We start from the raw sequence: 24,712 nt of genomic DNA, 5'->3' as shown, positions 1-24,712 counted from the left end.
TTATAATTACAGATTAAGCAAAACTACCAGCATATATGCCTAATTTGAAGAGAAATAAGAATTAATGTTAATGAATTTTCCAAGATGTGAGACTAGGTTCCATAACAAAACAAAAGAAAAATTATACATCACTTCAACATCCACATTCAATGCTAGACAAATGGTTAGCATAGCAGATTACTGTTACGTGAGAGCCCAATATGTAAGTTCAAGTGACGGTAGCAGGATGTTTCTTTAATGATGTATTTGAAAAAATAAATTCAGATTGTGGTTGTATATTATTCAACAATATGTTTCAAAATTTCCATTTGGAACTCAAACCAAGCGTAACAAAATAAACTGTGATATTCAAAAGAGAATGGATAATTATTGTTTGGCTGTAAACCATAAACAGTCCAGTAACTTTTGTTGACAAGTTAAAAGAAATCATTAGTATTATCACCCACAATATCACTCCATTATTTGTGTTGCACTGGGAAGGCTGGAAGTGCAAAGAAAACAAGTATTTCTTATATTTGTTCACAAATTTTTGAAGATTTTTCTACTACAGATAAATCCATAAGTTTATAGTCAACTATTGCAACAGTTTACATAATCTTTTCAATTAACTTCTGTGGAAAATTTGTATGAAAGAACCCAAAATCGGTGTTGTCAATTTTCAGTTTAAAAAGGAAATGACTCAAAAAGTAATTTATTTTAAATGCAACGATTCACAGAATAGTGATATCAAAAGAGATAAGTGTTACATTTTAGTGCAGTGTGAAAAAATGGCAAGTGTCATAAATTGTGATTACAGCGAAAAATTGGTCAACTAAAGACAATTCTTATTCTCATCTCAATTGTCAAAATTCTACTAACTTCTCATCTTCAACTGAAAAACCGATGCGCTCAAATACCTAGTACAACCACAGCTGCAGAAAATCTATTTCAACAGAGACCAATTTTAATGAAAACAATAAAATAATTTAGGTCTTAGATCTGTATAAACACAGGAAGAGCAAACAGCCTATATTACTCACCTTGAACTGTGGTACAGAGCGGAGAACATACGTTACGGATGTTGAGCTTGTCCATTAATTCGCTGCTTTCGGTGTCGTTCCATGTTGCACGCCAATTCCCACGATTCCCTCGACAGAATCAGTTCACCTTGACTCAGCGACACCAACCTTAAAAGAAGGGCATCATGTTGAATTTTTCTACGATTATAAAATGTGAATTATTTAATAACTCCCAATAATTACAATAAAAATTAAAGATTTTGGTGTGTTTAAGTAATTTCTACTTACATATTCTTAAAATTTAAAATATATTTCTTCCAGGGCCAGCAAAATGGTATATGGCATCCCAGGCAAGCCCTAAAACTTAACCTTCCACCAACAACAATTAAGTTTTGAAAATGCACACTGTGCATTAATATCAACAAAGATTCTGTGTATATAATGTGATTAGTTTTCATGGTAAAGGAGTATTATATTATCTTACCAAATGAACACTGTCATCATTCTACAATTTACACAAAATGAATACTAAATGAAATATGAGATGTGAAAATTAAGTTCCCACACGTGTTGCATCTAGTAGTAAGTGAGGAATAACAAAGTAGAGGTGTGTTACAACGTGACTGTGGGCGCGTCCTGTGTCTTGGTAGAGCAAATAAGGCATTAGCAACAGAGCAGTGACAAAGTTAGACGAATAAGTGTTTTCGTCCCGTTGTAAAAATGAGTGATAGGAGGTTAGAGCAATGCATTAACACCAAGTTTTGTGTAAAGTTAGATAAAAGCATGAACCATATTCACCCAAGCTTCATGAGAAAAGGAATCTACTATAAATGTGCAAAGTGACTTTCTTTCATGTTATACAAGTCAATCTAATGATAATTAACAGCCCATTTTTCAGTCCCACTTCAGTGAATAAGAGGTAATTTTTATACAAAGTAAGGCCTCGTCATTTATGTATAACAGGTAGAATGCAATTTCTTTATTCTTCCTGAATCTCCACAAAATCACTCTTTCAATGTTTCAAATTTTAAGAGATGAATTCTCACTGGCAAGCGATCAGATATAAATGCTATTTTCAGTGTGGTGTCTGTATATTGCAGTCATTATGTCCACTATTTCAAAGGCTTTTAACATAAGAAATATACCTTCAATACTTATCTTACGATAAAGAAGAGAAAATTACAAGGAGTATAAATATTATCTACGTAAATCCAGAGATAACCTCACCTGGCAAGAACCAGTAGTAGATGCAAATCAGAGGCTGAAGTTTTTGTTTCATTTTCTCTTCTCAGCCTTACGAAGTCATCTTGTATGATCTGTACAAAGGAACAGACATTGTAGCACCAGATAGTACTCCTCTATAGGATTATGTAAGTAAAACCTTGGTGTAACAAAAATATTTTACACCTAGTGCAAAAGTACACTTATAGAAAAATATTTCATAACAACAAATATTGATACAATGAAATCAGTGTAATGCAAACTGTACAGTTTAACAAAATTTTTAAAAGTATTATTTGGAAAATGTTAATCTTTCCCAAGCAAATCCAGCACTACCAATACAAGTGATGTAACAGAATTAATAAATACTGCTCTTTCTTTCAAATAATTTCTTGAACATGTAATAAATGTTACAAGCATACAAATCTATACATGTATTGTAGTTCAGATGCAGATTTAGTGAACTATAAAACAACAAACTACAGTGAAACCTCGATGCATCGTTTTCAGCGGGGGTGGGAAATAAAAACGATGAATGCGGGAAAACGATAGATGCGGGAAAGCATTAAAAATTTAAAAAAAAACAATGTTTCTCTTTCAAAGTTACTTCTTTTTACCAAAAAAGTCTTTAATGGACAACTGGTTTGTCGAAACTTTACGTTTTAGACCAAACAGAGCACTTTCCACGTTCAAAATGTTTTCCTCGTCACGTTCACTAATATTAAGCGCATAAAAGAACGACTTCACTTTCGCCAATGCAGCGTGTGCTTCGGCAAAACTCGGCAAAGCTTCGGGCTCGCATTCGTCGTCTTCGTCTTCCTCACCACTCCAACCCCCTTTGCGGACAATAACAGGAAGAATGGAAATACTATTACTGCCGAACTCAACGAAACGTAGCTGTAGAAGACCCTGAACCGCTGGAAACGAGATGAACCAGAAGAATGAAAAGTGCCGCCAGCACATGCCATCTGGCATCGCTGGAACGAAATATGAGTGCACCTCAATTAAAATCGTAAAATTTCTGACAATGAGCACCGCCATTCACTCCAACTATCACCCCTGCACCGCTGACCCTCATTCCAAAAGAATGTGCTGGTTGGGCGACATAACAGGTTACCACTACTGTGTATTCCAAAAACATTGTGCGTCTTTCGGTATTAATTTATCTCAAAACCCAGCATTTTAAATTCTCAGAAACGATCATTGCGGGAAAATTGTGGGCCGGGACTAAGATTTTTGAACGATCGATGCGATAAAACGATAGTTCGAGGAACGATAGAAGCGGGAAAATGTAACATTATTTTATATGGGATGTATTCGGGACCGAACAAAACGGACGATGCATCCGGGAAAACGATAGTTCCGGGAACGATGGATAGAGGTTTCACTGTACATCATAAAGACCTTCAAAGTTCTGTAATTCCCTTAGTACACAGTACGGCAGAGAATAATGTTACTAGTGACAAGAATGCGTCACTTTTCGATCGTGCAGATACAAATTTTTGACAACCAGACCTAGTGTCTGAAAATGAAACTGAATCTGATAACAAAACAGCACATCGGAGCGTGAACAAAGTAATGGGAAAATGGCTACCTCCAGTTGTCAGTAAGCGGCATGATGTAAAATGGCAAACGAAAATCTGGCTCCTGGGTGACTGACAATGGCTTCATGCCCACTGTATGGCAACAGGGGATTTAAAGCATGCTGGCCTGATTATAACTTCAGGGTCAACCGGTTTACCTATGTTTGATCCGAAGATTTTGCGGTGACCAAGTATAATGAATTCTTGGGCTATCAGCCATGTACTGAAGTACTTTGAAGACGAAGCTGGTTCTTGAAATGTTGGTGTTTTCTCCATTCAACTACCTGACATGGCTGGTAGCCCAAGAATTCATTATATAGTTTACCAACATGTCACTGTGATACACAAAGCCTTGATGCATGGTAAATAACAGATAATATAACTCGCTGATAAAGAATAATTTATATAAATTTGTAGATTAGATCACTCTAATATATGAACAAATGCTTTCACATTTAAATATTACAAATACGAGGCGCGTCCACAAAGTAAGTTTCCCACTCGTCCCACAGCTAGCAAACCTTATATTGCGCGAAGCGACTGTGTGTACGTGATAGAGCAATGACGTAGCATGGCGCATGCACTAACGGCACTTCCCGCGTTCTCACAGTAGCATCGTTGCAGCTGTTGAAGATGGAGGTTCTTATTCCAGCTCCCGCCGACTGTGAAGTGCGGTCAGTGATAACGCTAGGCCGCACACGGCTCGACGGACAGCGAGTCTCCTGCAGGAGTTCAGCTGGGAGGTGTTTAATCATTCACCCTACAGCCCGGACCTCGCTCCCAGTGATTTCCATCTTTTCCTACTCCTCAAGAAATGCCTGTCCGGTCAGCGTCAGCGTTTTGAGAATGACAGAGAGGCGGAGATGGTTGTCACACAGTGGTTCCAATCCCAGGCGGCAGACTTCTACGACACAGGTATTCAAAAGTTGGTCCCACGGTATGACAAATGTCTCAATTCCGGTGGCGAATGTGTTAAAAATAGCTGGACACTTGCTGTATCTGTTGCAATAAATATTTCCATGAAATTGTGTTTTGTTTCTGTAAACAGCCCCAGGGAAACTTACTTTGTGGACGAGCCTCGTATATTGTAATACATAAAAATACTGAAAAAATTATAAATGTGTCACTTATTCACTGACCTTTGTAGAAACAATATATTTTAAATAGCTAATCTGCTGTTACTACCTTTCATTTTTCAAATATAATTTGTCAAGCCAATGAAGTTTGTTATATAAAGATTACAATGCATTGTCATATTTTTAATTACCTATCCATCAAAGTAACCAGAATTCTTTCAAGTGACATGAACTATATACATCGTAAGAACATAAAGAAGCAATTATTTTAAAAAGATAGTTATATGTATAGACAAAAAAGGTATGTTATTCTTAAGTCTTAAAAGCTGTGAAAAAAGTAATATGTGCAAAAGGTCATCTGGGTTAAATATTTATTCTGTACGATAATTTCACCAGGGGAAGTGAGCCTCTCATGTGACGCGCGCACACACACAAAACAAGACACTGAAACACATTTAAAAATGTGCCTTGATTATATTACACACATTACAGCATTAAATATAACATGAATAAAATTCTTAATGTGTTGAGGGATCTTACATGACTTTGACATGAGAACATAACTTAAATGTTATGTATAATGGTGCAGTAATATAATAAAGTGACTACACAGACTACATAAATTTCTGTAATGATCCAGTACACTACTGTTACAGAGAGCCTGTTAATCTTCTTCAATGGTGTGACTCTGAAAAGTAAAACAGCCAAGTTCTACCTACAGACTTGCACTCAACTTCCACACACAGTCAAATCCTGTTAAGCGCTGACTTGAGTAACAGCAATCCTCAGTACTGAACGTAATGAACAAATGTTAAGCACAACACTCAAGGACACAAACCTTCTCCATGTTCTGCGGCAACGAATATTTCAGCAAACGTACGACAGTGAGATATTTCCGTAACTTCTGCAGCACTGACCCCTGAAGATAGTGGTTCACAGCTTCAAAAATCTCATTCATAGTCTCCATGCATTTGTAATCTGGCTCCAGGGGGACTGCCACATCACTCTGCGACAGACAAACCCACACATATATTCTGACTTACATAAGCCACAAGAGCGGCACAGTTACTGTTACAACATCCAAAGTGTGCTTGAAAACAAGATTGTTGTTGTTGTTTCTTGGCTCTACAACCCGGTTGTGGGTTTTCGCCGCCTCCTTTTCAGAGGTTTCCTAGTCTTTGAAGTGTTCATTTGTGAGTAGTGAGTGACCAACCCACTGACTCTGCACAATTTCTACTCAATCCTGAATGCCAGAGCCATCTAGCAGTTAATCAGGAGACTTGGGTGAGAAATGGCTGTTGAAATTTGCTTACGAAACATGTTGTTCATGCTTGTAAGGTTCTTTTACATACCGTAAATCTACGGCATGGGACTGCCGACTACTTCCCTTCCGAAGGAAGTTGTGCTACGGATTTTTATCACCCTTAAAAATCTATTGACCTCGGCCGGGATGCTTGAAAACAAGGTAGTGGGGAAAATATCAAGACCTACGAGACAGGAAGTAACAAAAGAATGAAGGAAACTGCATGACGAGCATCACAATATGAACTCTTCACCATGGTACTAACAGGACAATTGAAGTAAGATGATACAAGCATGGCATGCAAGATATATGGGAAAGATAAAAAAATTAGAAAATATTTTACATTGGGTTGCCCTTGCCACTGGACCCAAGGCTGGATTTTTAAGGGTGATAAAAATTTGTAGCACGACTTCCTTCAGAGGGTAAACTGGCGGTCCTATGTCCTAGGTTTACAGCGTATAAAAGAACCTTACGAACATGAAATACATGTTTTGTAAGCAAAATTCAGCAGACATTTCTCACCCATGTCCCTTCTGATTCACTAGTAGAGGGCTACAGCAGGTAAATCAGGAATAAGTAGAAATTGTCCAGAGGCAGCTGCTACTCTGAGGCACTAAAAGACAAACATGACAAATTGCCTTGAGCAAGTGTCCGGAACAGGCCAAGGGCTCAATCCTCGACAGGATGATGAATATTTTACATGGAAATCTTCAAGAAGAAAGATCCAGATGATCGCATCCAGATAACCGCAGGAATTTAAATGCTCTATTTAAAATATTAACAAAGCACTCTCATCTGCATACACTAAGCATATACAGTTGAATCAAAGATCCAGTACAATGCTTAAGAAAGTTATTGGGGGCTTTATCTGTAGCAGAAAATGTAAATAAAGTTTTTTTCTGATTCACTACATTTTCCAAGTTGTGACATTTCTACATTGATGTCGCTTTTATTATTGTGACTGTCAATTTTACAAAATGGAAACAATTCATTTCAACGTGTCAATTCAGTTCCTTGACTTTAATGTATGAAAGAAAAGAAAATTCTGTCCTTTGCAGTTTTTTTCAGTCATCACTTAAGACTACTTTTTTGCTCATGTGATGGGGACTCGTCTGATTTACTACCGGTACTACTGTTCAAGTCCGATAACTTCATTTCAACTTTGTGTGTCCTCATCAAATGATCACAACAATGCAAAGCTACACCCACATAAAAATGTCTTCACTCAAAGATGGTAGCAAATCCGGAAAAATATGATTTGCATTTTCTGCTCCTAATGATCTCCCCAATAACCCCCTAGAGTATTGTATCAAACCTCTGAATCGCCCTGTATAATAAACATATAATTTTGAATCATAAATAAGGAAGTATGTGGAAGGAAGCTATCGTGACAAATTTTAAATCTATGCATTTGAGTACCAGAAAAAACCATGTACATGAGAATAAAAATAATAACATCATGAAGCAATATTGCTAAGCAAAAAATTGCATCTGATAAGAAACAGCTGAAACACAAAGGGAACTAAGGAAAAGACGGTAGAAAAAGGAGACTGTCAAAATTAAATGGCAGGAAATGAGAAATTATGTCTTCAAAAACATATTTTTCATGCACGTGATTCTGAATAATACTTTTTTTTATATTTTAAAATTTACTAAAAACATGATAACTGGGAAAACATTAAGACTTACAGGCAACAGGGATTTCCCTTCAGAGAGCACCAAAACTGGTATATCAGTCTGGAACTCCAACTTATAAAACTGGAAGTCATAGTCAACTTTCTGTTGAGAGATAAGTGTGCCTAGTGCTGCCACATTACGCACACCATTCGAGTCCAGCTGTCCTGGTTCCATGCAAGTTTCATCGAGGACGAGGTGCGTGTGTGCACTCAGTTGGAGTATACCGCTTACCAATCTATTACCATCATAATCCTTCCTGCAATCATACGCACAAACAATATATAAACAACAGACTGTGGTCTCCTGGGGTACGACACCATTCAGCCTCACAGACCTGAATAGGTTCTACCTCCTCTTCTAAATCCAGGATCTGACACACCAATTCTTTGTCTCCATGGCCCAGTCCTCCCAATGTTCCTACATTACCTACCCACATCCCCACCTTGACTCACTTCTGCTCTTCCAAAACAATGGAAACTAACTACATGTCTACATGGTCGCATAACACGAAGGACCACAATCCAAATTGTAAACACCACAAAGACTTTAAATCCCCACCTCAATACTACCGATTATATGAGGAGAAGCAGCGTCTGTATTAGGTGATAGTCCATAAGACTGAGGTGAAGAGAACACAGATATGTAAATGGGAAAAATAAGTTACAAAAAAACCATGTTTAAATGTGTGTACTATACTACAGTTTATTTTACATCAAAGTAAAGCAATAACAATACAGTAATAACAGACTTGTACAACACCAATCAATCTGTATCACTCCGATAGCTGCATGGCTGGCAGTTACAGTTGTGAGTGTGCGCACGCGCCTGCACATGTGTGTGTCTGAGTGGGGGGGGGGGTGTGTGTGCTGGAAATTGTCAGTAAAAAATCCCAAGTCCATAAAATCGATGTCTGTGCAATTAAGGTTTACTGCACATAAAGTAAATTGCAAGCCTGGGTCAATACTTTGTAATTTCATCATCTAAAAGAGGCTTCTAAATAGTGGAACTTTTAACTTTATCACATAGGAATAGGAGATATAGATCCCGAGACAACTTTGATCAACAGTATTAACTTTGAGTTGAAAAATCAAACATTATCACCATTCAAGAAATTGTAAATCAATGTGTACATTTACAGATTAAAAAACAAACAAATGTACAAAAACTTTCATAGTGAGATCCCAAGTTCTCATGGCAGCAAATATAAAGATGGCTGTCTACTGTTACGTTGAGCCATGTTCTCTTGTAAAAGTTTACCTACGTATGGTGGCACACCTCTTTGAACATCAATAAACTTCTACCAGTCTATACAGAGTAATATCTCAGAAGACAGTCATCTCCAACTTTTGACAAATAACTTTAACTTGAATCATGATATTGTACATTTTTATTTTCTTAAAATTATATGTTGTATAACTGTTCATCGAGATGTTTCATATGCAAAATTCAGCGGCCATTTCTCACCCAAGTCTCACTACTAGATGGTTCTAGCAGACAGATCAGGATTGAGTAGAAATTGTGCATAGGCAGTGAGCTTGTCACTCACTACTCACAGATGCACATTTCAAAGACAAAGAAATCTCCCACATGGGAGGAGGCCAAGGCTCGACTTCGGGCTGTTGTGCCATAGAAAGAAGAAGAAGAAGAAAACTGTTCATACAATTCTTAGTAATTCACCTACATTATTTGTTAAACATTCAATAAAGGGTTAAGATAAACTATGCTTATAAGTTTTGCATTTCCTGCAATTTTGCACCATTTTTTTTTTAAAATTCCCAGAAAAGTGTAAATAAAGGTTCCATTGCATTCCCAATAACCCACAAATTATAGAGATTATAATGATGGGACGGATGATTTGTGCTGATAGAAATGCTATCAATCAGGACTTGAAATTGTGAGTAACATGAGACTGATCGTAAGTCTGCTTATTAACAACAGACACGATAATAAACAGAAAAATCTGTAGCCGTACTGACAGTCACCACACGGTTCTCTAACCTTTCAACACATTCACCCTTCCTTACCCACTCCTGGGCCACCAGTTTATAAATGAAGACAATTTACTGAAACTTCATGGTAGGTTGTTAAGTACACTCCAATCCTATTATCAAAAATAGAGCATATACTACTCAGTACTTGTCTTTAACGAATTTATTAATATGTTATTTCCATAAATAATTCACTAAAAATAAAATTTTTAATTTTGGCAGTAACAATTTTTATTATAAGTCTACAAGCTAAAAGAATAACATAAAAAGTAAATGCAGGTCACACAGAATACATTGGTGGGCTGCAGGCTGAGCAACTATACCAACTGCAGTCAATAAGGAGGTAACAGCAGTTTCATGCCATTCTCAGTGTGATTTACACTTCCCCAGTTATATTTCCATTGCTTCATTATCATATTTAAAATATGCAAGTGGTGAAACAGTGTTACTGATGGCAGCACATTAGAACCACTTAAATATGCAAATGCTAGACCAGTGAATAAATTTTTCAGATCAAAGGTGGATCCACATATGAAAGTTCATGTTATTATGACAGCCACAGATCTTCCATAAGCAACAACAGAATTCTCAGCCAGCATGAAACTTACTTTGGTATGAAGGTGCTCTTATTCAGGTTTTCAAGTGTGAGCGGCAGATAGTGGCTCTTCGTCACCAGTTCTGCGAGTACTGCGTACAGCTTCGTGGTATAACCATTGCCAGGCGAAACACTGGAAATGTTGAGACTAAACTTGCCTAAAGCTAGCAGCTCGCTATGCTGAAACCTGCACAAACAATTCACCCTTTAAAGGCTAGTGATAATTATAGTTACCAGTTATATGATTTGAAGCTTTCAAAGCGACTTAATAAAATCTTCTCAGGCAATCAGCCACGTCAATTTGTTACATGAAGAGACCGACATTTCGGAAACTATCTCCGTCCCCACCATCAGGGTTCGGACGATCAACAGAACCCTGATGATTCCCAAAATGTTGGGTTCGTGTAACCAATTGACCAAATGATTGGGTGATTAGTGAATAATAAATTGAAATTATGTAGCAGGAAGCAGTCATCACCTTGTCTACCAAAAAACACTTCATTTAAAACATGAAGACAAAGAAATAGCATGAAGTATTACAACTTCAGCTTACACTGTGGAAATGAGGTGACAGATGAAGTAATCGGCAGCCAAGTGGTCCCCCAACAAAACTTGGCTCAGCACCAGACGAAGATCCTGTTTCACAACCTTCGCCATTTCGCGAACATCCTCTGCAGAGACAAGAAATGACTGATAATTGCTGTGACTTACACTAAATTCTGTAACAGATACCAGCAGAAACTTCATATACTCTACACAGGTCCTGCAATACACATCTACTGACATGTATTTGCTACCAAAATATAGTATAATTCATGAGTCTGTAGTATTATGTATTATTATTTAGTAAATCTAACCATCACACACAGTCAATTGAAAACACGATACTAATTCCATGGAACACAGTCCTTGAGAAGCTAATACATCCTCAGTCAAGAAAATTTCCACCTTTTATGGAAGGTATATACCCTCATGTTACTTCCCAATTCTGATACAAAGGTATGAGATGACAGGATGGATAAACAAATCTGACTCAAAACAGATCAGGCCAGAGGGCCTAATCATTAAAGATGAAGAAAAATTCACCAAACATGCCATATAACTCTGACATTGATCAAATTTTCTGCATTTAAGAGGTACACAATAAGAACCAGATTGGTCGTTTATATTTTCAAAGAAAAGTTTGCAAGTCAATTAATGGATGAGTATAATATAACACTCTAAGTATATTTCAAGTAAGAAGATTGCTGTCTTCTGGGTTGTTGTGCCATGTAGTCTGGTAGATGTCCACCAACATTTCAAAGGTCCACACTGCCTCCATCATCAGGGCTATGAAACATCATGGCAGCATGGATCTCTGAAATGTTGGTGGTCATCTGCCAGACTACATGGTGCAACAACCTAGAAGACAGCAATATTCAGACTCACCACCATGAAAACCTCAAATTCTAAATTTCAAGTACAATACCAGATCCCATAAATGCCATTCCAAAATCTGTAAGTAGCCACAATCAGTATTTTACCTGGTGATATTTAAGTGGAATATTCCTATGTTTGTCATGTTTAAAACTGGTGCTTCATGGTTCTTTGATTCACCACCATGGACGAATGGCACCACTGTCAGTAGTCTTCTTATTGCTAGTAGAAAGCAGGTTGCTTATTTGCACTTGTGTAGTCAGTCACCGGAAAATAATGTAGGATTTGGCAGTTCAGTTATTATTTCTTACTTACTAGTTTTACCCTTTAAAACGTCTAAAAGACCAACAGTGAGTTCTGAGGACTTTAAAATTACAAAAAGGAAGCAAATGCCACTTAATATAAAACAGAAAGTGAAGATCCAAAAGCCAAAAATCCTAAAATTCAAAAAGCCTTAGTTTCCAGGGTTTCTGGGTAATGGGTCTGATACTGTACTAGACGACCATGTTAATTACATGTCTATTAATGTCTATTAAGCCTCATTTATTACTCATTCGTCTGATTCATTTTCATTTCACAGTGAGCTTAAAAAAGAAGGGAATGCTTTTTAGCCATTACATTTTTAAGTTTGTTTCAGAAGTGCTTGTCCAGCTGGAGGTAAAGTCTAGTGAGCAAAGTGTACTGATCATATTGGATCTAAACATAAATGCCAGGAATAGTTTTTGGCAAGGAGTACAACTCGTGAAGCTCTTCATTACACAACTTTCTGCAGTCTCCTAGTATTTCATCCCTATTGGGTCCAAATATTCTCCTCAGACACCCTCAGTCTATGTTCCTCCCTTAGTAAGAGACTAAAGACACAATTACACTATTGCATATTTTGATCCTGATGTTTTTAGACAGCAGACAGAGAGACAAAAGGTTCTGAAATTAATAGTAGTAAGCATTAAAACACTTTTATTTGCTCTTAATTTCCTTATGCTCTGCCACTGCAGAATGGAATCAGCTTGCGTAGTAAAGCACCACTGACACAACTGATTGTCCGAGAGGAATTTATAGCGTTTATTCTGCTTCCAAAAGCAATACAAATCAAAATATGTTAAAGAAATTCCGATTCATATGCAGATGACCACAACTGCTAAATGATTTACAGCAGTTTGTTGAATAGCATGTAACTGATGCTTCAAGTTCAGTCACACGTAACATAAACATGACAGGTGTGCAAATTCATCAGCACCACTCGATGGAGGGTTCTGAATTGTACGCGGTGAAACATCTCTGAAAACATTCACGCTTCTCGCTTCTATTACAATATAAATGAAGAATAATGTGGATGGTTGTCTTCTGGGTTGCTGAACTGTGTAGTCTGGTAGAAGTTCAACAAAGTTTCATAGGTTCATGCTGCCTCCATCATCAGGGCGACGGGCAGCAAGAACATCTGTAAATTCGACAAACTACCAGACTACATGGCACTACAACCTAGAAGATGGCCAACTTCAGACTTACCGCCGTGAAAACCTTAAATCCTACAAAGAATAATGTGGCAACCATGTCACATATTTTGACTTTATGCAAAATTTATATGGTGTATGATAGCCACACATCTACAAATTCTCTTTGATAATTTTGTGTCACAATCTTACTTGAGAAGGTATCTGTGCATATATAAATGGGGGGGGGGGGGGGGGGGGAGACAGCCAACTCTGAAAAATATGATGAAGACCGATCATGTTATGTAATCAATAAAAATTTAAATGTGTCAAACCACTTTGGCATATGACTAGAACAAGCTCCATAAAAATGAAATGTGAATTGATGGGCAGGCATAAATAATTGAGAAAAAAGTTCAAACATTTTGCATGGAAAACTAACACAAAAAATTAAACTTCCTACTTAGCAGAAGTCATGATATACCTGTACTGCACAAAGTAGGATGCACGAGAGGGTTGCTGTGACAAAGCTTCCGGAAAGAAACGGCATGCAACCTCGGAACCAGAGACCAAGGCTGGTTGTGTAGATGTGACTCCTCGTCCTCCTCTGTTTCCTCAGTACCGACAGATGAAACACTCAGCGCTGGGTCCACAGACAAGAAGCCAACCACTTCAATCACATCATTCAAGACAAGAGATGAATTGCTGTCATACACCTTTAATGAGATCATTTATTTTCAGTCAGTATCTGGCATTATAAAAGTTAACCCTCAACATTAAAGAAAATATACAAGATAAGTTATCAGCACAATAAATCATTTTGGGGAATGCACAACACAGTATCAATGCTGAGGTATTATGGGTAGCATGGTCTAAGAAATTCTGATGAAGAACGATAATTCCAGAAATCAAAGACAGTGAGTACTCAAGATACCAGATGAGTGCATGGCAGAAGACCTTTTCAGCAATTGAAAGTTGTTCAGCTGTTCAAGAAATTCCTTGTCTTTTATGGAACCAAAAGGTTCATTACCCTCTTCACAAGAGTCCATCACCAGTTCCTAACCTGAGAATCCACACTAAATTTCTGTAATATCAACTTTAATATTATCTTTCCATCAATAACTAGGTCTTTCAAGTGGTTTCTTCCTTTCACGCTCTCCAACCAAAATGTTACATGCATTTTTAATACCTACATGCATGCTACAAGTCCTTAATTTATTATCCTTGTAACACCATATTTAAGATTACAAATGTTTTGTCATACACTGCAGTTGCCAATTTCACCTTAATACTTATAGAGTTTATGCACCACAACAAAATGTGCATATATTACACATACAATTATCACTTTCAACATTGCACACATGCATCACTTCCTCTACTCATTAATACACATTAATTAGCTGTAGTGTGTATACCATAAGAACCAGCCAGAACATACCAGTGATTGAGACTAGCTCTTTCTATTAGACCCAACAGAGTAGGTGCCCCCGCCCCATACTCATGAAGACGAAAACGAATACTGTTTTCGAAACGTCACAAATATTTTAACCTTGGACGATGGACAGAGTCCAAAAACCCTGACTATATCACACCATCGTCAGAACCGTACAGAATCCGACATATACAAAATGTCTGAAAAGTTCTGATCCATCTTCAGGAAGCAGTGTGGGGAACTAAATAACACTCGGTAAGATAGACGACGTGGTGTGAAAAGCGGTAATACGTGAGCCACATTTTCTGTGCCCTGGCAACATTGCTGCTCATGAGTTTTGGATGCTCATGGCCACAAACTATCATTCTACCAAATTTCATTTCCTTTTGTGAATTCCCACCTGCTTCAGGAGTTTTCTGACTTCCTGCTAAACAACACTGATTTGCGCACGTCATATTAGACACACAGTTATTTCACAGCAGAGGAATGCAATGCTGAATTGTAAATGCATTAATTGTCATAAGCCAATATATCTTTGATATGACAAGTGTGTGTGAGCTGTCACAAGATATACAAACAGACTTCTTTTGTAGTATAAAAGAATATGTCTCCATCCTCAATCCTGAAGATGGAGAGAGTAAATTTCTCCGAAACACTGATATCTACCTAAGAGCTTACACAGCATCACAACACAGAAGAACATCATCATCATCAGTCTCCATTTCAATTGATCCACCAACTCTTTCAATCCCCATAAATAATACGTCAACTGGGTCAATCAGTGTCTTCAAAATTATTTTGTTTTGGGTGCACCATTATTAAATTCTGTTACTTTCAAATAAAATTTTGGCCAGTTAATAAAATAAAACTGAAAACTTCTCACCTTAACCAAACAAGTTTTAACTTGAGCCTCTGGCAGTGGGACGTTGAGTTCCATATTAAGAATTGAATTCCTTGAATCAAGTTGATTATAGGGACAGAAACGTTTGACACTGGTTCCTTGCGTGAAGAGCGTTTCGCTGCTACCGGAAGACTCATCTGGATGAGCCCGTTTCTTCTCACACTGCAGAGGCTGAAACTTCTCTGTGACGAGAGACTCGTTCACCCAAGAGTTAAGTGCAGGAACCGATACACAACAGAGTGACTGCCGTTGTCCATTCAAGTTGTTTGCTGAATCCTCCACAAACACCTCATCCAGCTAGAAAGAAGTATACATATATATTATTTGTCATGGCCTTCATTTAGATCTGCAGTCTTCTAATTTTTCTCCTCCTGCCATTGGTTCAGACATTTGCACTGCGTTTTCCTACACCAGTCCTTCCTCATGTATATAAAGCCACTATAAATTTTCCAGTAACCCATGTATATCATATCTGATGACAAAAGAAGGAGCTTTGAAAAGACCGAATTTTATCTAAATATGATTTGGCTTATCGCCACAGAGGATTGCTGAGACATACAAAACCATTAAGTCAAATAAAGTAGACTCCCAATTATCCAGGGTTTATCTGATTTAAACAAAAATTAAAAATTAATTTTGAAAATCTGTTGTAAAATTTGAATGTCTAAGAAGAAAGGAATAAATTCAATGACATCTAACATATTAACAAAAAACAATTGTTGGAAAAATCCGAAATTTACAACAATACATTTTCACTACCCATTGGAATATTTTTTAAATGGGTGGTACATACTGTATTACATATTATATAAAATATTTTCTGTTATTAGTAAATCTTTACAAATCCGAGTAGTGTATATCTGTTAATAAACGTACGTATCTGTTATATTGGTTTTCTTTTTTTAATTTAATTTTTGTCAATTATCTGGGGTTTCGATTATGCGGGAAAATCATTTCCCAATTAACATGGATAATCAGAAGCCTACAGTACAGAAATATCCACGAGACAAATTTAAATTTTGAAAGAAAAAGTACTGTAATTACAGTAAAAGCTCAATGTAATTAGTATGACCTGTAACAAGTCTGCTTTTATGAGTGTTTTATATAGCCAACGATGTTAAATACACTATTTCTTTCTTCTATTGAGAGCATTTTTCACATCTTTCATTAGTGATTTTGATTGCTTTCTGGAAAGGCTGTTATTATTTCAATATTTTCACAAAAGAGTTGTGGCCTCTTCCTATAACCACACAATGTTATGTCTGGGAATACAGCTAGACACTGCTGTTATTATGAATCAGCCACATCACACTAGCAACACATTACCATCACGGCGGTCACTATCAAATGCGAAGTATCCATTTATTCAACAGTTGCATTCTATCAATGAAGAGTAATTATACTCCATTTGGTATCTGACATAACAGAAAAGTGGAATGAAAAATTAATTCAAACATTTACACACTCAAATGGTGACCAGCCATATAGGAATGTTAAGGGTAATGTGGCACTTTTCTTACAGAGCATCAGAACGTTAAGTACACTTCTGCAGTGAGCAGACACGTAGAACTGAAGGGAGTTGTTTCATATAAATTGCAACATAAACTACTAATTGGCAATTGAAATTAACATTAAATATTCTTTTCACTTCAGAACACCTTCTTAATTGTACTTGCAACCAATCACATTTAATAAATTGTCTACTTTAAACTTTTCTTAGTTTTAAGCATTGCATTTTTTATCTCCCTATGTTACACATTCTTCTTCTTCTTCTTTTTCTATGGCGCAACAGCCCAAGGTCGAGCCTTGGCCTCCTCCCATGTGGGAGGTACCTCTGTCTTTGAAGCGTGCATTTATGAGTAGTGAGTGACAGGCCCACTGCCTTGGACAATTTATACTCAATCCTGATTTGTCTACTAGAGCCATCAGGAGAGACTTGGGTGAGAAATAGCCACTGAATTTTACTTAAGAAACATATCATTCATGCTCGTAAGGTTCTTTTACATGCCGTAAATCTATGACAATGCTACGCTATAATATTCATTACTTTCTGCAACTAACTGATACTTGACAACTGAATGAATTTCCTTCCTATTACTGTTGGTCACTCATGGGAAATGGAGACCTGGAGGTATTTTACATTCTTTTTTTACATCATTTGTGCTGTGAAGATATGATTTTGCAGGTCATATAATAGACCTCACAGGATATTTGTTGAAAAGGTTTAACAGCCTTGCAGCCACGAAAGAAATGGTAAGCAGCAGACAAATTATGACTACACCATCCAACAACCAAGCTGTAATTTATAACTCCAATTGATGTATATCAATATTCATTTGTCATGACCTAGATTATAGATACTTTACAACCACCACACCATGCAGACACCACAATTATTATTTACCGCCAATCTATGCAGATGCCACGCTTGTTCCAAGGTTCACAACAAAATTTTGAAGTGTACATTCTCAATTATTAAACTAGCTTGTATGTCTTCTGTCAGTAAGATAAATGTCATTTTTTGTACTACAGAAAACATATAAATTTGATTAAAATTACTGTGGTATAAATAGTGAAATTTTTTTTTAATGATTTCTTACATGATTCTGGGGATTTTTAGTATTCCAGACGTTTAATTCCCTATAACAAGTATTTACTATTAATAGTATATCTTTATCATCTGTGAATTCTCATAATAACAGAATTCTAATGTACTTTTTATTTGAAGATATCCATCTTCTGGGTTATTGCGCTGTGTAGTCTGGTCGATGACTACACAGCGCAATAACCCAGAAGACGGATATCTTCATACTCACTGCTGTGAGAACCTCAAGTCTTACTTTGTATTTGTAGGTTTTCTCCCTTGTCCTTCAACCACAGTTCTATACTGGCTTCTGAAATTATGCTAACAATTATTAAATCCTTTGTCATATATAGTAACAATTAATATAAAATCTGCATCATATGAAATTTGTGAGAATAAATAAATGAATGGACAAATATGCACAGCACACTCACCCTGCAGACTGGTATATCCCTGTATTTGCCCATTTTGACTGCCGTCTGCCCGCTAATGTCGTTTCGTACCTCATACTGTTCAAGAAACAACTCAGGATTTTGCATGTCCTGGATCATCCCCGTGAAACGGACAAGCTGCTGGTGAACTACCTTGTGAAGTGCAACTGAATTCAGGGATGGAATCTGAAATTTAAAGGCACATAATTGTTTGGTGACAGATTAATACATTTTAGGATTTGAGGTTTTCATGGCAGTGAGTCTGAAGATGGCTGCCTTCTGGATTGTTATGCATTGTAATCTCATATTAGTTTACCAATGTTTCAGAGGTCCTAGCTCTTCAAAGGACCTGTGAAACTTTGGTAAACTTGTACCAGACTCAAAACATGGAGCAACAACCCAGCAACAGTCATCTTCAGGTTAATAAATTTCTTCCTTCCCTCTCCGGTAGATCACCAGAACTGCTACGACACTAATAAAGCGAAATGTTTTCATCATGCTTTATTGCTTTTCATATGGTGTTTGCATAAAGCATAAACAATAAAAGAACAAAAAGAGACTCATGTTTACTGATCTGTGTGCTTAAACCTGAAAGTAACAAATATACTTTCATAAACTAAATTATTTATTTGTTTACAGTCACACTCAGTCACTCTATGGTGCAGAAAATTCTTTGAAAAGTCGATTGTACACTCGGCTTATCAAAGAATATCCCACAGTCAAACACAACTTGTTATAATATAAAATATCAAAGTCAAAGGTTGCACATTTCAGCACCTGCTGTATGTAATTATCAGACCTTATTATATACATAACATATAAATAGAAAAGTGAGTCTTATGCAACTTTACAAGTTGTAACTATAAAGAATGCTAAAATATTAAAATATAGGAAACTACACACGAGAGTTAAGTAAGTAAATACATATGACCCATGTGGTCTCAGAAGTCATGTGCTGCTTCACTAGCAGACTGAAAAATGTCATGCTTCTTCTGATTTGATGCAAACTTCATGAGTAATACTTTGTAATGCTAGAACTATTTAAAATAATAACAAAACGAATAAAAATAATATTACGAACATCTAAGGAGCAGAAAGCAACAAACACATGTGAGAAATATCTTTGTACTAAATACCAATGTTCTCTACTCTAGAATGTCTGGCATGGGGGGTTAACGCATGGTCACATCTCTTGCCTACCAGGTATTTACTTAACTCTTACAAACAGGAAATAATGTGTGTTGGAAGTTAAAATTATATATTAAATGCTGTATGTAAATCTTTGGACGTATTTAGCATAAGAATTGTCTCCCTTGTGGGCACGTTCTCGATAAGGGAAATTATTTAGATAGGCTGTCTTGAAAGATGATCTAGCTTGGTAATCTGTTTTCTGTATTTCTTTGGCATTTTACATTTCCTGGGTGGATTATTTGCTTTTATTTATATTTCTTCATTTATTTTTCTTTGTGTATAATATTGTTTCTATTTTGGGTTTGCCTATATTTGGCTGCTATATTTAATACTGTACATGTATATATGTTTAGTTAATCTGTTTGTGTAATATTTTTCATTTTTATTTTATTACTATTGTATGTAATATCAGTGTTTGCCTTCTATTGGCTTCTTGCTGTAGGCAAACACTTAAATAAATGAAGTGAATTGAAATCATTATTACAAATGTGCCAACAGGCCATTTCCATTCCTACATTCTTTAAATACACATGACCTATGCTTTATCAGTTATCAACCTGTGATTATTGATTATGGCTGCATACAATTATGTCAGTACTAGTTTACGCTGATTTTATTAATCCATTCTATAATAACCTCAAAACCTACAGTAAACAAGAAGCCACACTAATCAAACACAATACTTCAACAAAATGGAAACAGATCAAAACACATGAACATGTGTACTGCTGCTGCTTAACACGTGCATCACACATCTGCCCAAAGTGCCAATTAAGAACATGCGTGCCTCCATACTTTCACTGAGCTGGTCAGCCCTGAGGTTTAGTTTCTTCTTGCTACAGCGACATTCAGATCAAGATTCAAAGTTGTATGAGGATGGATTTGGGTTTTACCTCAGTGCTTTCCAAGTCCGAAAATTGTGGGAGGTAAAACTGATGATTCTTGCAACCCCACCAAAACTATGTGCCCTAGAAATAATGTACTTTGTGAAAAAACAAGTTTTGGACCAACAAAGACAGTGTTTTTCATGACTAAATTATGCAAAATTTGGGAGTAACATTTATTCTTACACAAGACACATTGCAACTTCAACACTGAATGAGTACTTCAGTTAGACTGAACTTAATGTTTGCAAACAATGGAGATAAAATTTATAATTTTTATACTATTCACATCCTCATAGAACAATCATACAGCACTGATCAGTGCAGAAGACAAAATACCATTTACCAATGCCACTAACCCACACGTGTATCATGAGCCATTTTTAGAATTAATTTGAAGAAAATTTAAATACAATAATACAACTACTATTGCGTGCATTATATTTCAGAAAACCCATACAAAATACATCACTTCCTGGGGTTAGTCATCCACATAGGTAAGTGACAGTGAATGTGTTACATTACTAAAAAGGGCAACATTAATGAAAGTGGGTGGTGCGTACACGCACGCACGCACACACACAAAAAGCGCCTGCTTCACTCTTGAATTAACTGAACACTTTACACATCAACTCTCTGAAATGGATTGGCTCACAATGGCATGTGGCAGTAGATGCATAGAAGCATCCAAAACTTGGCCACTGTTGGGTGTGCTTTAGCATGAAATGATTCATTCAATATATCCCAAGCCCTAATGAGTAACATGTATATATAGATTCTGCTAATTAATAAAAATAGACTGACCTGCAAATTATTTGCCTTCTATCACATAATCCTGTAAACATGAGAGCAACAGAAATCCATCATTCCAATAAACTCCTACAAGGCTCACACACAAAGAAACAGCAGTACTACAATGGACATCCCCCCAATATAGAATAGAGGGAAATGAACAGAGATCTTAGTAAAAAAAATCACATAAATCCAACAACACAAATGTCATATATAATAGTACAAAGCAGTATAATTAGTCGTTTCATTCTGGAGAAGACTAATTACCATGTTCCAGTTTCTTGGGTCATCCAACTGTTGTCTGCATTTGACCTCATTTGCTTCCCAGTATGGCAGCGAACAAGACTGCAGCTTATCGCCTGAACAATAACCATGGTTAGAAGCAGAAACTCAAGCATCAGAACAGTGAAATAAATAACAAAAGGTAATGGCATTAAAATACTACATAAAGCAAAACACCTAAATAGGGTATGGGGAAGGACAGTCATGAAAGTACTTGGATAATGAGAAGGCAGACTCTTATCCTTGGGTCATTCCATGTCAAATCAACACACAAAGTACTTTCCAATCTAACTTCTCTTATTTCAATTAAATTTGGTATAAATGAATGTGTGCAGAATATCAGATACATATATGCCTTTTCAAAATCTAAAATAGCTGTAAAATTTTGACTCAAAGATGATCAGAGACTTTGTTGCAACTTTGGTTCCACCTAACACACAGAGATGAACTTTGGCTAATTTTAAATCTCACAAAATAAGCTTTAAAATTATCTATCATATCATTGCAACAACACAAAAACAGTTCAAGGTCATTAAACACACTCTTTGAACTTGAACTGTTAAAAAGCTACAAATTTTAAATTAAAAACATAAGTCAGGTCAAGACTTGTTTAACAGTTCACAATTTCATTAGAAACAGAGTACATGAGAGCCGGGGTAGCTCAGTCAGTATAGTGACTGTCTACAGACTGGACAATTGGAGTTTGATCCCGGACAGTTGCAAAATATTTTTCCTCTAACCTCTGCGTCCTCTGGGGCCAACCCAACCTCCTATCCAAAGGGTATTGGGGCCCTTTCTCGGGGGGGATAAAATGTGGCCGGGACGTGACACTGACCGCTCACCACCATCTAGTGCCAAGTTCAAAAATGAGTAGGAACTGTACCTTGCTCCCCCAAGTGCCTACATGGCATATAGTGGACCAGCTTTAATTTACTTTTACAGAGTACATGAGGCTGTCAGCTATCTTGATTTGACCTGGAATGATGTCTTTGTCACCATCTTGAAACTTCATACATCTCCAAGCCTCCTACACAAAGAGTACCAGGAAAAGCCACTGGTACAGGGTTGTCTGAGGTACTGATGCTCAAATGTTCAAGAAATTTTCTGTTCCTAGAGCTCCTGAAAGTTCATCATACAAATACAAAGCCCTGGTAACAGAAACTACCATAAGCCAATTCAATCTATTTCACAATGCAGTAATTATGTTATCTTTCCAGTTTTGAATTATTTCCTGAACATTCTATTTGCATGAGGGATTCAAATCCAAATTTTTAATATATCTCTCCTTTTGAGTGTCAGAAGACAGGCCCAATTAAACCAAAGTAGCACAAGATTTAGAATTAAAATAATTATTTCACTCATAAGACAATCTTCTCAGTTTCCTTGTCAGTTCACTGCTGGACCTTCAACTTGTCTTCTCCTCTCAGAAAGTGATACATTTCACACCAAATTAAAACATCAGAAGACAACTGGAATGTTAAGAAAATACCCAGACCTAAGATTGCATATGATGAGCTCTATATCGTGTTCTCTTCACCATTGATTAGGATGACAAAATGAAGGAGGATATGGCATGCAGGGCAAGGGGGACTTGGTAAGTCAACACACAATTTCGATTGGAAAACGTGATGGGAAGAGACCAATCAGAAACCTAGGCACAGATCAGAGTATAATATTAAATTAGATTTTGGGGAAATCTGGATTAGTGTAAGCAACAGTAACATATCATATCAGCAATCTTGTATGACATATATCTAAAGTAAAAAACCCAAAACAAATTTTAGTACATATCAAAACTTTCAATCCACAGAAACGTCTGAGTAAGAGCAAGAAAAGAAACATGGTTGGGGCCTAATAAAATATAATAGGTACAGTTGTACACGGACGAAAGATTGGAGGTAATAACTCCAAGTGTTTGTAACGTCGATATTACATGAACATGATAGTTTACCTACATGCCCCATCCGTTGGGTAGGCCATAGAAAAGGGATGGGCCTAATCCCGGACGGCAACGTAAAAAATCCTGGAACATATTCATTTCAGAGTTCTAGCAACCCCCTTCACTGAGTCGCTTAAATTCAAACTTCGAAATTAAGCACTGTTGCATCAAATGACTTTTCCCCCCCTTGTCCCATTAATAATGTAAGTTTAATTCACTCAAAGAACCTACCTTCCATACTGTCACGTTATTGATTGTTTCAAAAATCTTTCACCATATCCATTATACAGTACACAACACGCTGCGAATTGGCGCTAAACGTCACAAAACAGCATATTACCAATAGTTGAGAAAGAAAGGTTATAGGGAAATTTGTCAGAAAAGAATGGATAATTAGAACAGATTATGTGTTAAGGAGGCGAACTATACCAATGATTGGATCTATCGATTATTTTATTTTAAAGAGAATTTTTACAACTAACGCTGTCCGTTATGCATAAATAATAATAAAAAAAGGAATTTTAGATCTCATAGGATAGTCATTGATTTTGTCAACATAACTGCATCAACAAGAAAAGCATCGAACTGCGCAAATTCATCACACAGGAAGCCCTGACTTTAGCGGGAGGTTTCAACTGCCGCATGGACAAACCTTGTGAGAAAATAATAGCAGTTGTAAATTTCCTGAAATAGGAACGTCTGTCTTATAAACATACCTGCAATGAGCACTTACATCCCTCATACCGCGAACAGCGCCATCGACTTCATCCTCTGTTACATGAAGTGTATAAACGTTGCCAATTAGATAAAATTATGCTGTATGGCAGCAACCCCTATATGCAAACACAGCCCAGTAAGAACAATGTTCACATAATGTTCAACACAGATCGTAATAACTGAATAAAGAATCGTATACACCATGAACTTGGATATAAATTGCATGGTGGAGGTATCAGTTGAAATAAACCAGATCTCACAGGCTAAGA

The 24,712-nt window shown here is 36.7% G+C and overlaps 1 protein-coding gene across 3 annotated transcripts in view; it reads right to left on the bottom strand.

The window, feature by feature from the left end:
* The window catches only part of LOC110834264 (mini-chromosome maintenance complex-binding protein), a 29,854-nt gene extending 5,738 nt beyond the window's left edge, over nucleotides 1-24,116 (bottom strand). The window contains exons 1-11 of one of the 3 annotated variants that reach the window (XM_022073220.2): nucleotides 23,958-24,116; nucleotides 21,773-21,864; nucleotides 18,642-18,824; nucleotides 15,606-15,920; nucleotides 13,772-14,003; nucleotides 10,995-11,112; nucleotides 10,455-10,628; nucleotides 7,871-8,114; nucleotides 5,717-5,884; nucleotides 2,226-2,314; nucleotides 1,020-1,166 (exon numbers count right to left, since the gene is read on the bottom strand). In XM_022073220.2, the coding sequence (XP_021928912.1) occupies nucleotides 1,052-1,166; nucleotides 2,226-2,314; nucleotides 5,717-5,884; nucleotides 7,871-8,114; nucleotides 10,455-10,628; nucleotides 10,995-11,112; nucleotides 13,772-14,003; nucleotides 15,606-15,920; nucleotides 18,642-18,824; nucleotides 21,773-21,864; nucleotides 23,958-23,964 (1,737 nt within the window). In that variant the 5' untranslated portion in view covers nucleotides 23,965-24,116 and the 3' untranslated portion in view covers nucleotides 1,020-1,051. Of the gene's footprint in view, nucleotides 1-1,019; nucleotides 1,167-2,225; nucleotides 2,315-5,716; nucleotides 5,885-7,870; nucleotides 8,115-10,454; nucleotides 10,629-10,994; nucleotides 11,113-13,771; nucleotides 14,004-15,605; nucleotides 15,921-18,641; nucleotides 18,825-21,772; nucleotides 21,865-22,670; nucleotides 22,851-23,957 lie in introns of those variants that run through there. The other 2 variants (XM_087350052.1, XM_087350051.1) reach the window with 2 other exon arrangements.
* Between the last annotated feature and the right edge of the window lie 596 nt (nucleotides 24,117-24,712).

The sequence above is a fragment of the Zootermopsis nevadensis genome, unplaced genomic scaffold, assembly GCF_977971745.1.
Source record: "Zootermopsis nevadensis isolate Lab colony 2312 unplaced genomic scaffold, Znev_1.0 Znev_ptg000017l, whole genome shotgun sequence".
NCBI lineage: Eukaryota > Metazoa > Arthropoda > Insecta > Blattodea > Termopsidae > Zootermopsis > Zootermopsis nevadensis.
This window is presented reverse-complemented; position numbering and strand designations above follow the sequence as displayed.